This window comes from Esox lucius, chromosome 11, assembly GCF_011004845.1.
Source record: "Esox lucius isolate fEsoLuc1 chromosome 11, fEsoLuc1.pri, whole genome shotgun sequence".
Classification (NCBI taxonomy): Eukaryota; Metazoa; Chordata; class Actinopteri; order Esociformes; family Esocidae; genus Esox; species Esox lucius.
Genome location: NC_047579.1, coordinates 48,502,841 through 48,514,766, shown reverse-complemented (window position 1 = coordinate 48,514,766; position 11,926 = coordinate 48,502,841). Strand labels below are relative to the sequence as shown.

Below are 11,926 nucleotides of genomic sequence, written 5' to 3'. Positions count from 1 at the left end.
GGGATAACCGCACCCTGGAGAGGATTGTGAAACAAAACCCATTCAAAAATGTGGGGGAGATTCACAAAGAGTGGACTGCAGCTGGAGTCAGTGCTTCAAGATCAACGCTGCGTTGACCTTGGACCTCAGAAAACACAGTGGACCAACACCAGCTGATGACATGGCACCCCAAACCATCACTGACTGTGGAAACTTAACACTGTCTACCAGGAAGTCCACCAGGAAGTTTTTTGACTATGGAAACATTACACCGTCTACCAGGAAGTTTTGGAGCACTTCATGCTTCCTGCTGCTGACCAACTTTATGGAGATGCAGATTTCATTTTCCAACAGGACTTGGCACCTGCAGACAATGCCAAAGCTACCAGTACCTGGTTTAAGGACCATAGTATCCCTGTTCTCAATTGGCCAGCAAACTTGCCTGACATTAACCCTATAGAAAATCTATGGGGTATTGTGAAGAGGAAGATGCGATGCCACGCCCCATTACTGCAGTAATCCCGGCAAAAGGAGCCCCAACTAAGTATTGAGTGCTGCACATGTTCATACTTTTCAGTTGGCCAACATTTCTAAAAATCATTTTTCTAATTTTCTGAGATACTGAATTTGGGATTTTCATTAGTTGTCAGTTATAATCATCACAATTAAATAAACATTTGAAATATATCAGTCTGTGTGTAATGAATGAATGTAATATACAAGTTTCACTTTTTGAATGGAATTACTGAAATAAATCAACTTTTTGATGATTTTCTAATGTTATGACCAGCACCTGTATATCTCTCAAACATTTCACATTATAATATTATAGTATAGTATTTCAGTTAAACGTTGATGCTGGGCGCCCAAGTGGTTCTATGGTGTAATGGTTAGCACTCTGGACTCTGAATCCAGCGATCCGAGTTCAAATCTCGGTAGAACCTGAGGTATTTTGCTTGGTAGGTTTTATTAAACTTTTTACGTACGGTAAAACATGGAACATTTACCGCTTATAAATGTACTATGTACCGTTTCATCACAATAAAAATAACATTAATCTAACTCCCCTTTAAATAACAGTATTTATTTTGGGTCCTTGCACATTGGTTGGTTGTTTTAGTTTTGATTTATTAAGGAGCTATCTCTAACATAAAAACAGTCCATTTGTTTTTCCCCTGAAAATAAAGAAATGCCTGTTTCTTCGGGACGGGGTGGGGTCTCATCAGAAATAAAAATTTGATTGATATTGATATTTTGAAAGAGACTAGGGATAGAATAGTCGAATGACTGTCATTAGTTAATATCATTTCAAAAAAAGTGTGAGCACGTCTATCTTCAATCTGTGAACAAACCATCACTGAAAAAATCTATTAAAATAGCTCACCAGTGTTCTGAAATAATTCCTGTTCTTGACTGGAAATATTTTTTTGATTCCACTGCTAATGTGTGAGGCAGATTGCTAATATATATTCAAAAATGGAGGTGGCAACATTTTGTTTCTCACATGCATGGGATAGTTGACAAAGAAAAAAGTACCTGTTGAGAGATTCATCTCAGTTTTTAATGGTTGCCAATTGCCCTGACTCATGTTTGATCACTCCAATGAAACTGTCGAATTCCAGACGTCATTAAAATACACTAGGTGAAAAGCAAACCTTACTTGGGAAAAATGTAATTAGCCCATACAACATTTTTGGAACATTTGTGGTTCCATTGGTTGACACTTTTAAATTATGGTTGATTAATTCTATTACATCCTGTTATATTTATATCAGATTCCTTACATAATATATACTTTATTTGTGATAAAAGTACCTCCTTATAATGGGCATTTTTCGCTTTCATATATTTAATGTTGGCAAAGTAGTTTTAAATGATGTAAGTAACACTAAAGGAAAAAAAAACGAAACGTTCATCGAGACTTTCGGCGCATTCACCATTTACGCATTCATTCACACGACAGTTCCACCACAGTCAAGATGGCGGCAGCTATGGATGTTGATACGCCAAGCGGAACAAACAGTGGCGCAAGCAAGAAACGTTTCGAAGTGAAGAAGGTATTTCTTTATCAAATATAACTCACTTTTGGACAAACTGTAATGTTGGGTATTACCACAGGTTTAATACGGTCTTGTGTACGGTCTTCGACTGACCCGTTAGCATAACTTGCTAGCTAGCGTTATATTAGCTGTGGACAGTGCTTTGGCTTATTCCGTTTTGCCTGGGAGTGAGTTGGCGTTTCACTTAGTTGTTGGATTATTGTGGTAGTAACTAACCTATGCCATTTACGAAATAACTACTAACCTCAGTTAATGCAGCTAAGGGGTTAGTTCGATAAACTGACCAACGAACACATTTGTGTGTTCCTGCATTTAATCCGCAAGCTGGCTAGTAGGGTAATGCTAACAACTTAGGTAGTTACAGTAGGAGTGCTAGTATCTTCCTGTCTTAAAATACGGCTAGTGGGGTTGTTATTAAGATGACAAGCCCAATTGCGTTGACGAGTTTTCTGTAATCCTGATCGGATTAAAAAAATTAACTATCCATTCACTAACATTTTCTACCCTGCCCTGTTTGTGATCCGTGTGGGTTTTGACATAGCTTTGGCCTAATGATTGTTGTAGTTGAAATACGAAAGGCATTAATCATGTCGTTATCATAATCACTACTGTAACTGTCACTGTAAATGATTTTAACTGACTCTGACTCTGACTCTTCCTTACACAGTGGAATGCAGTGGCACTTTGGGCCTGGGACATTGTTGTAGACAACTGTGCTATATGTAGGAATCACATTATGGATCTCTGTAAGTATGCTGTTCGCAGTAATGATTGGTACGACTTGGCGTACAAAAACGTGTGTTCCCTTCTGAGATGTATTGTGTTCTCTTAGGCATAGAGTGCCAGGCCAACCAAGCCTCCGCCACATCAGAGGAGTGTACCGTTGCCTGGGGAGTCTGTAATGTGAGTCAGACTTCATTGCTTATGTGTATTTTGCTTACATGCACATTACATTTAGACTGTCAGGCGAATATTATGCATGTAGTGAAAGAACAATTGTATGTTGTGAACTAATTCTGCAATTCATTGTACTCTCAAAACGACCCAAGTGTAGAGTTGTGGCTGTACTTTGATAGTGCCATGGTTGTGCCACTCATTTCCTCTCCCAGCATGCGTTCCATTTCCACTGTATCTCCCGTTGGCTGAAGACCAGGCAGGTGTGTCCCCTTGACAACAGAGAGTGGGAGTTTCAGAAGTGAGTGTCTTCATTTGGTTTGCTACACCATTCCATGACCGTAACAACTTTATCACAGCTGCTGAATGTGCATGCTAATGCTTTATTCTACTGCCTGAAGTTATAAGATTAATCACTGCAACCCTCTTTACCCGTTTACAGGTATGGACACTAGGAGCAAGAATCTGGACCACTATTTGGGCTTCTGTTTCAGGCATATTGTTGCTTTCTCCTCCTTTGTATGGTGGACTCCACTTTGAGTCTCTAAAAGACGCTACACATTTCACACAAACGGTGGCTGAGTGTGGTGTATGGTGCATTCCAAAGCGTCACCCACATTAGTGTACGGAGACTGTGAAAACAATGCTGCGTTTTTGTGAACTGTGTAGCGGCTTTAAGAGGACCTCCCCCGTTTTAGGCTAGCTAGAAAACAACCTTTTTTTTAGTTTAATTTGCATTGTTGTAAATTATAAATAAACACTGATGTTCTGTGTAACAAGCTCTTTCAATTGAGAAGTACATGTTGTTCTTGAATTTTAGACATGTATAGCTAATTACTTAGTTTTATCAGTTAGTTAAAATACATTCAGGTTTTGATCTGCTCAAAGACAATTCTTTCAGCTTGACACATTTTTGCAGTTGTACGTAAAGATCAGAAACATGGGCTGCACTCATCACCAAGTTTTTATCCATACATTTGTTTGGGGGGAGATAAAGTCCTGTATTGACATTGTTTTAGACAATTACAAATTGTGAAATTCAACTTGATAGATCAGACATCAATGCATTATCAAATTGTTCAATATTTTCCACTAGCAATTCAGAACTGCCATTTGACGACACTTATCACCAATAATCACAAAAGATGAATGACTTGAATAAATGTTTACATGGTACAAGGTATTTCAAAACTGCAGTTGACTAAGTGGATTATAGGGGCTTCTACGCTATTGCCAAGGAGCGATCTGTTTTGCATTTGGAGTGTACCCATGGTTTGGTTTTAACCATACAAGTGTGTGGGAACATGAAAATAAAGAATTGGCTTCCATGTGCCACAAAATAAACATACTGAAAGACATTCAAACAAATCTCTTATGATCCCAGGGTCACATGGGACCTACTGGTGTCTCTTGCCACTATGAATGTTGAAGTGCATGGGTTAATTTTCATAGGGGACTGCACAAACTGCTTACATGGGTAGTCAGGGAGGAGGAAACCCCAGAATGCGAAACTGAAGCTTGCTGTTTTTCACAAGAACAAGACTGCTGGAACAACTGGCTCTAAACCAAATTTAAATGTTGTTTGGAGACAATGTTTACAAATACTGCTTAAAAGCCCCATTCCAACTGTAATGCATGGTTTTCATTTACTTCCATCAATCTGCCATAAATTCCACATATACCAAATAATAGTTAAGTCGAATGTGAGGCTGTACCTCCATCTTATAAATGAAGATTAACCATTTTTGGGAAAGTGTTACTAGCAATGGAAACAGGTTACACAGCAAGGACACCATCTGGTGTGAATGTGCACTATCTATCTATAGAAGGCAATAATAAACACTTGGTCACAAAGACCTAGAACTAAAAGTGTGATAACGTGGAAATTAACTGGTGGACTCACAGTTATGAACGCAGCATATGAGTGCATGACAAAATACTGAAAAAAACCAATATGCAATATTGCAACAACCAAATATTTATTGATTTGAATTGATAATATTCCCATTACAGTTTCAAACCAAACAAAATAGTAATTATACTGGAGTTTGGAAGGAGAGAGACAGGAAACATGTTACAAAAAAGCAAATTTAAACAAGAAAAACATCAGCAAATCCCCTCAATTTTATTTTGTTTGGATCAGTGCAAAATACCTAAGATGACCCATAACTCCAGATAGCAATGTCTCAAATTGTTCCTGTGCTGGTTCCTAGTGTTGAGTTTAATTTTAAGGGATGAATTTAAGGGATGAAGTGGCTAAGAGTAAGTCAATGGGAATTTGAATTATGATGGCTGTTTTCATCCCAACATTAACCAGTAGTTTTCCAATGATCAGTGTCCATTGGGTTGCTTGTAACCACTGAGTACTAACTGCCTTGAGGAGGCTGGCCTCCAGTTAAGAACACAAGAGTATCTGTTGACCCACCCCCCCCAACCATTGTCTAGTGTAAAATGTTCTGCATGTCTGTCTTTCGCCTCTTCCTCCCCTTCTCCTCCTCTGTCCCCATCTGCCGTTACCACCATAACCCATTTGATCCATACACAGTGGAATAATCTAAAATAAGCTTCTCGACAAACCGGACTACATCCACTTGTAAACCCCCCCCGCTCAAGTTCTTTCTCCTGCTGCCCTCTTCAAATCGCCCACTCTTCTACATTAGGGTGAAGGGCTCCCAAACTTAGCGCTCAGCTTGGTGATGAGGGCCATGACCTTAGGGTTGCCCTGGTACTTGGAAATGTTGGCTGGGTTCTCAGCTACGTCCTGGAACGCCGCCATCACCTCAGGGTCCTGCAGACAAGGCACAAGAGATGTGGATGCCCACACGGACTCCGGAAGGCCAACTAGAAAACTATGCAAACACATCTGGTGAAATTTAAGACTGTACCTTCATGGCATTGAGCACTTCTGGGTCATTAAAGAGCTCTCCCAGACCAGGCATTCCAAATGGAGAACCTCCAGCCCCGCCCGGGAAGCCTCCAGCCCCGCCCGGGAAGCCTCCAGCCCCGCCCGGGAAGCCTCCAGCCCCGCCCGGGAAGCCTCCAGCCCCGCCCGGGAAGCCTCCAGCCCCGCCCGGGAAGCCTCCAGCCCCGCCCGGGAAGCCTCCAGCCCCTACAAGATGTTAATGGGGGTTACCAGGACTCCAACTAAACGGGTCATAGATTCTAGACATGCAGTGGTCACCGGCCCCTTGGTCCAGCAGAGCCACAAAGGCAGTGGCTACAGGCCTTCATTCAAGCCAAACAACTCTGAATCAGCTATAAAACATCACATTAACTCATTTTCCCTCCTACCTGGGAAACCTGGGAAGCCGCCGCCTGCTGCTTGTCTGGCCTCCTCCTCCTGTGGAGGGAAACATTTTAAGTCCGGAGAATTTATTTAAAAAATAAATAAAAAGGTAACCCTCCCCAGCCAAATGAAATTAAGACAAAGCTTTTTATTGCTGGTTTACAGTTAGGTTTTAAGTGTAAGAGAATTTCTTGCTGTGATAAGTTGTGACAACCACAAATATTGTTGGTGATCTCAGAGGTGATGTAGTATATTTCATTCTGTGACGTGCCTACAATTTATTTGTGATATACTACCACCTGCAGCTGCTGGAGTCATATTCTTGTATAATCTCTGGCCACTAGATGGCACCGTCAAAGAAACGCCATTGCACCCAATTTAAAGATGTGCTTTAATCATTGGCTGATTGCACCAGACTGATAAGAGTGAACACCCTTAACAACAGCACTGACTCTAACATAGATTACAATATAGACAGGTGACAAATTTAAGGAAAAACCTGAATGATTGGAGAAACAACAAATACGGATGGTTATATCCAGGTGTACTGCATGATACAATTAAGCAATATACATCCCATCATGCTCTGTGACATGTATAAAAAATTATATATTGTTAGGAAAAACAGAAGAGCAACCCTTTCGCAGGTGACTGAGAAAGTCAACGCAGGATGTGATCAGACTGTCCGCAAGAACAGACCACTACCAACACAGTGATATTACAGTGGGGTTGCAGTGCATAAACACCTCATTACAAAGACAATGCACATTTGAGAGTTCAGTGGCACAAAAACCATAGGCGCTGGTCTACAGAGAATGCTTGAACCCTACAGTGAGTGGGTCCAGAGTGTGCGTTATTTTCCTGGCATGGCTCTGGTCCTCGTCCCCTTAGAAGGATCACTGCAAATCATTATAAAGTTCTTCTCAATGATCACTTTCATCCTACAGTGATATGTCCATCCTGATGGGAGTGGTCTCTTCCAGGAGAACAATGTCACACAATGATTTTATGAATATGAAAATTATGTCAATCATACGCTATGGCCTTCACAGTCACCAGATCTTAACCCAATTGAACACATTTGGGAGATTTTGGACCGACGTGTTGGACAGCACACTCCACTGCCATCAAAACGATGAGACCAAATACAGAGAGGAAGTAAATGACTTGGCTACATGGTGCCAGGACAACAACCTCTCTCAACGTCTGCAAGACGGAGATGATCATGGACCTCAGGAAACAGCAGAGGGGGATCCCAACTCCATACACATAGATGCACCTAAATTGGAGAGAGTCTCTGACTTCAAGTGTGTTCAATGACCTCAGCTGGTCCAGGAAAGCAGACTCGATGGTAAAAACTGCCATAAAGACCCTATACTTCCTGAGGAGACTCAAGAAGTTTGGCAAGTCTGCAAAAACTCTCACCAACTTTTACAGATTCACTACAAGCTGCATTACTGCCCGGTACGGCAGCTGCTTCCCTGCTGACTGCAAGGCCCTCCAGAGTGTGTTAAAGTCTGTGGAGCGTATTATCGGCTGCCATCTACCCTACGTGCAAGGCATCTACCATACACCATGCCTTAGGAAAAAACAGAATATCGAAGACATCCTGCTGCTAAAACAACACTAATGAAGCCTCGTTTGGCCATCACTATTCCAGACTCAGTTTTTCCCCCAGGCCATAAAGCTCCTCAACCAGCAACACTGATTTATTGTTCAACACTTCATATGCTCTTGTCACTTTCTATGTACATTAGCCTTTTTTAATGTAGCCACTTGTTCAACTTATATTTATAATATATTCGTAGAATTTTATAATATTTAAAGTTTCTATTCATACTGTCCATATTCCCATTTTACATTATCTGGAACTGCATCTAGTCGCTATTGTTATTGCTATTGTTATGTATATATAAAAAAATATATTAGATATATACGTACATATTTCAACTGCGTAGATGTTTTGCGTGCCATGTCACAACAATTTAATTGTTCCGAATGACGCATGTTACTTAGCGCACTTGACAAATCAAAGGCGGACTTTGAAAACAAACGAGGGAATATCTTTTGGATGAACGGTGTTCCATCCTTCCAGTAGCGTTCCCGGAGACTAATAGAATATACGGCAGGTCGCACGGTCGCGGTTCTGGAGACCCGGCACCTTACAGAGACACTAGGTTGATGTTCCTTTTAATTTGTCACCCATCTGGAGTTTGAGTGCTCTATCCACCGGTTGTCTCCTTGCACCACATACATACCCTCTGAGCCTTCTCATGCTCCTCCCTCGCTTTCTTGACTCTCTCCTTCCTGTCCCTGATCTCCCGCTCCTCCCTCTTGCGCTCATACTTGCGCCGGTGCTCAATGATTTTGTTAGCCTAAGGAGAGCAAACGAGAGTAAAGACAGACTTCAGTCCACTGGTTGTCCCGACCACCTTCTAACTGCTGTGTGCCTCAGAGGCCGGGTACCTTAGGCTGGACTTCCTTCAGCATGGCACTGGCGTCTTCATCGTAGTCCAGTTTACAAGCGGTGGCTAGGTCCTTTGCTGCCTCCTCCCAGTGCCCCAGCAACCTGACAAGAAGAGAGACTCAAAATGTGATGGCCAGTCAAAATGACCATGTTGATGTTAAATCATACACACCTACACGGTGTGTGTTAATGGTTAGGATATGAAGCCCAGAGAGCAGCCTACTTGTGAGCCTTTCCCCTCCACTTATACGGCTGTGCAGAATCTGGGTTAATTTCTATTGCTCTGTCACAGTCCCTCTTAGCAGCATTGGGTTTCTGCATCCGAATGTAGACACTGGGGAAGAACATAGACCAGTGAGCATGAATAGGAAGTGATCAGGTACTAAAGCACATTGCACGGGACAGCATAACAGGAGAACTCACCTAGCCCTCTTGGCATACATGATTGCTACACGTGGATTGAGTTTGATGGCCTCAGTGAACAGGTCCAGGGCTTTCTGCAAGTCACCTATATATGGCAAAAAAAAAGTGATAAAGTACAACCATCAACTATAAAGCCATCTTCAATTAACTACTAGGTCAGTTTAATATCACTGCCAAACAATCCACTCACCCTCTCCTAATGCTTCAATAGCCTCCATTTTCTTGTCATTGGCCTGGTCCATCATTTCTTCTGTCACCTAAAGAAACAAAACATTTTATCTGCATGATATTTGGAATGCCATGGTTTTCTGCCTTGGGTGGGAACTTTCAAGCATCCCTTTTCAGTCCTTGCATGGTTACAGTATTCATTTCTCATTAGGTCTCCAAAATAATACCATTCTTATAAGTATTAATGAATTTGACTCATAAAATCTCACTTCAAGATTTTCAAAATCTCCCATCTCCTGGGGTTCGTCTGTGTCTGGCTCAATCACTCCATCTTGGTCAATCTCTGGAGAAGCAGAGGAATACATCAAAGACATCACAATGTTAGCACATGATATGAAACACCGCAGGTACATTCACAGTTGCTGAATGTAGAGAGGAAAACTGGTGAAACACCATATGATTAAAGGTTGCTTTGTATTTCTGTAGCTCTGTCCAGTATATACATATTCTATGTTGTGTCATGTTTTATGCAGACCACGGAAAAGGTATCTGTTGCCATGTTAGCAGGAACTAATAGGGAGCCTAGGAAAATACTAAAGCTTTCAGCTTTAATGTGGTTCTGTGTGGTGTAAGAATTGGTCAAGAGTGTTATTCAATTCATAAAGCAGCATTACAAAATTGCCAGTGGCGTCAACCAAATAACGCTATTTAACAACTGTCTAATCTCTAAGCAGAAAAAAACAGACTCATGATTAGGTTTGGAACCACAATTGAGTTAGCGTGTCGAAACAGCTGTCATTGCTGCTGATAAGAGACATGCCAACTGAGTATTTTAGACAACGGTTTAATTTACATGATCTAGCAGTCAAATGTCCTTTTGACTTCAGTTGTAATTCTCTGAAAAAAGATGTCCAATTTGCTTCCGGACATGGGCTGAAAACGCATTAGTCTAGAAATGTCACTTGCCTATTCCATATGGATCCGCAGGGAAAAAACTACACTCACATTGATTTTTGGGACCCATAATTGATAGATGGAACGGACATGCATGTACTTCGCTTACCAGTATGAGCGAGTTGTCTTTTTGAACTATAACTTTTTGGCCTGTGTACCCATTTATTTACAAACCAAATGAGTGACTGTGGGAAAATGCCTGGACCAAGTGTTGGGTCTGCTGCCAGGGACATACCTAGTTCACTCTCCTCACTCTCAGAGGGGACATGGGGGTCAGGAGCAGAGGCAGGGGGAGGAGCTCCAGCACATGGACACCCACCCTGAAAATTAAAATCGTAAATGAACCTTCCATTTTTAAGTGCCCCACCCCTCAAAGAAATATAAAAGCCAATAATGGTCCAGTATTGTGGAACAACGCTGTGAATGTGTTTGTTTCCCACTATGACTAATCCTGAATACCTTGCACGAAGAATCCTTTGGGGGGGCTTCTGGAATTGTAGCTCCCATTCTGAAAACAGACAAAACTCTTAAATTTTCCATTCTCTCTACTATGGATATTTCAACTCATTGCAAATGCATGTTTTATTTAGTACAGTGGTTCTCAACTCTAGGCCGCAAGACCTGCTGCTGTTTTTCGATTTTAGTCCTCTAATTAGGAAATGAGACCTGGAACACCAGCTGAATGCAACTGACTACCAAGTAGAATAGAAAACTATCAGCATCAAGTACCCAGGCTCACAGTTGAAACAAATTTGTTGTGACGAACGTGAGAACATGTAGGGGGACAGATGGACATGATATTCAGCATTAGAGAGAGAGTGAGTGGGTGTGACTGCGACATTTCTGTTCAGGGTAATTGGTAAGCTTTTCGATGTGGCAAAAATAAATCATATGAGAACACAATAACACTGACTTTGTTATTTTAACTGTAAAAAACGATTCACATCAGTAATGGTAACATGAATTTAAAGATTAATCCGACTGCTTATTGACTGACCCTTCCAACCAGGCCCGTAGGAAACCGAGCTCGGGCAGGTGCAATATTGAAGGATTTGAGTCACACAGCTGCACGAAGGCCTTCAACTCGTGCAATTTCCGCGGGTCCATTCTTGGTTCAGTTTCTGCACAACACGCTAAACATAGAAAGTACAAATTCAACAGTTACTATAGTTATTACTAGGTAGCGTGCACTATTGTAATTACATTTTTGCATTAATAGCACATGCATGTGCTATATGAAATCACTTAGTTACTAGCATAAACATCAAATACTCCACTAGGCAACTCGTTTAGGTATCTCAGAATATTTAGTCCAAGGGCACGTGCACCAATCCATGTAGAAATGTAGCATGTTGCGTAGCAATTGCTAATGTTGCCGTCAGCTACAATAGAAGATTCTGGAATTCCGTCGAGCTAGTCATGCCGTGGATTATTTGAAAACACGATAGCGAATTGAAGCAATACCACGTTATTTCCAATAAAACACTGCATACATATTAGCGAAGCTACCTGTATAAACAGTCAAATCTTCAACGACAGGGTTCGAGAAAAGAGGAGCAACCAAACCAATCCTCCACCAAAATCACTTTCAACACAGGTCCGCTTATTTTACTCAGGCATGGATTAGACACAAAACAAGACAAACAAAACAAGCGAGGTCCTTCATAAATAGAAAATGTCGCAAACGACATCGGT

General features: G+C 41.4%; 2 protein-coding genes and 1 non-coding gene across 4 annotated transcripts; 2 read left to right on the top strand and 1 right to left on the bottom strand.

Annotated features, from left to right (window-relative positions):
- The first annotated feature begins 851 nt into the window (after positions 1 to 851).
- Positions 852 to 923, top strand: trnaq-cug. The gene has a single exon. It is a non-coding gene; the product is annotated as a tRNA-Gln (tRNA).
- Positions 924 to 1,894: 971 nt separating this feature from the next.
- On the top strand, positions 1,895 to 4,290 carry rbx1 (ring-box 1, E3 ubiquitin protein ligase). Of its 2 annotated transcripts, XM_010896750.5 has the most exons (5): positions 1,895 to 2,036; positions 2,707 to 2,785; positions 2,872 to 2,942; positions 3,149 to 3,234; positions 3,376 to 4,277. In XM_010896750.5, exons 1-5 carry the CDS (start codon positions 1,959 to 1,961, stop codon positions 3,386 to 3,388), a joined length of 327 nt encoding a protein of 108 aa, XP_010895052.1. In that variant the 5' UTR covers positions 1,895 to 1,958; the 3' UTR covers positions 3,389 to 4,277.
- Positions 4,291 to 5,001: 711 nt separating this feature from the next.
- On the bottom strand, positions 5,002 to 11,877 carry st13 (ST13 Hsp70 interacting protein). Its single transcript, XM_034295069.1, has 13 exons — positions 11,741 to 11,877; positions 11,229 to 11,364; positions 10,691 to 10,739; positions 10,467 to 10,551; positions 9,547 to 9,620; positions 9,300 to 9,366; positions 9,110 to 9,194; positions 8,910 to 9,020; positions 8,686 to 8,788; positions 8,478 to 8,594; positions 6,225 to 6,273; positions 5,819 to 6,042; positions 5,002 to 5,721 (listed from the first exon to the last, which is right to left on the bottom strand). Exons 2-13 carry the CDS (start codon positions 11,336 to 11,338, stop codon positions 5,590 to 5,592), a joined length of 1,206 nt encoding a protein of 401 aa, XP_034150960.1. The 5' UTR covers positions 11,339 to 11,364; positions 11,741 to 11,877; the 3' UTR covers positions 5,002 to 5,589.
- Positions 11,878 to 11,926: the final 49 nt, after the last annotated feature.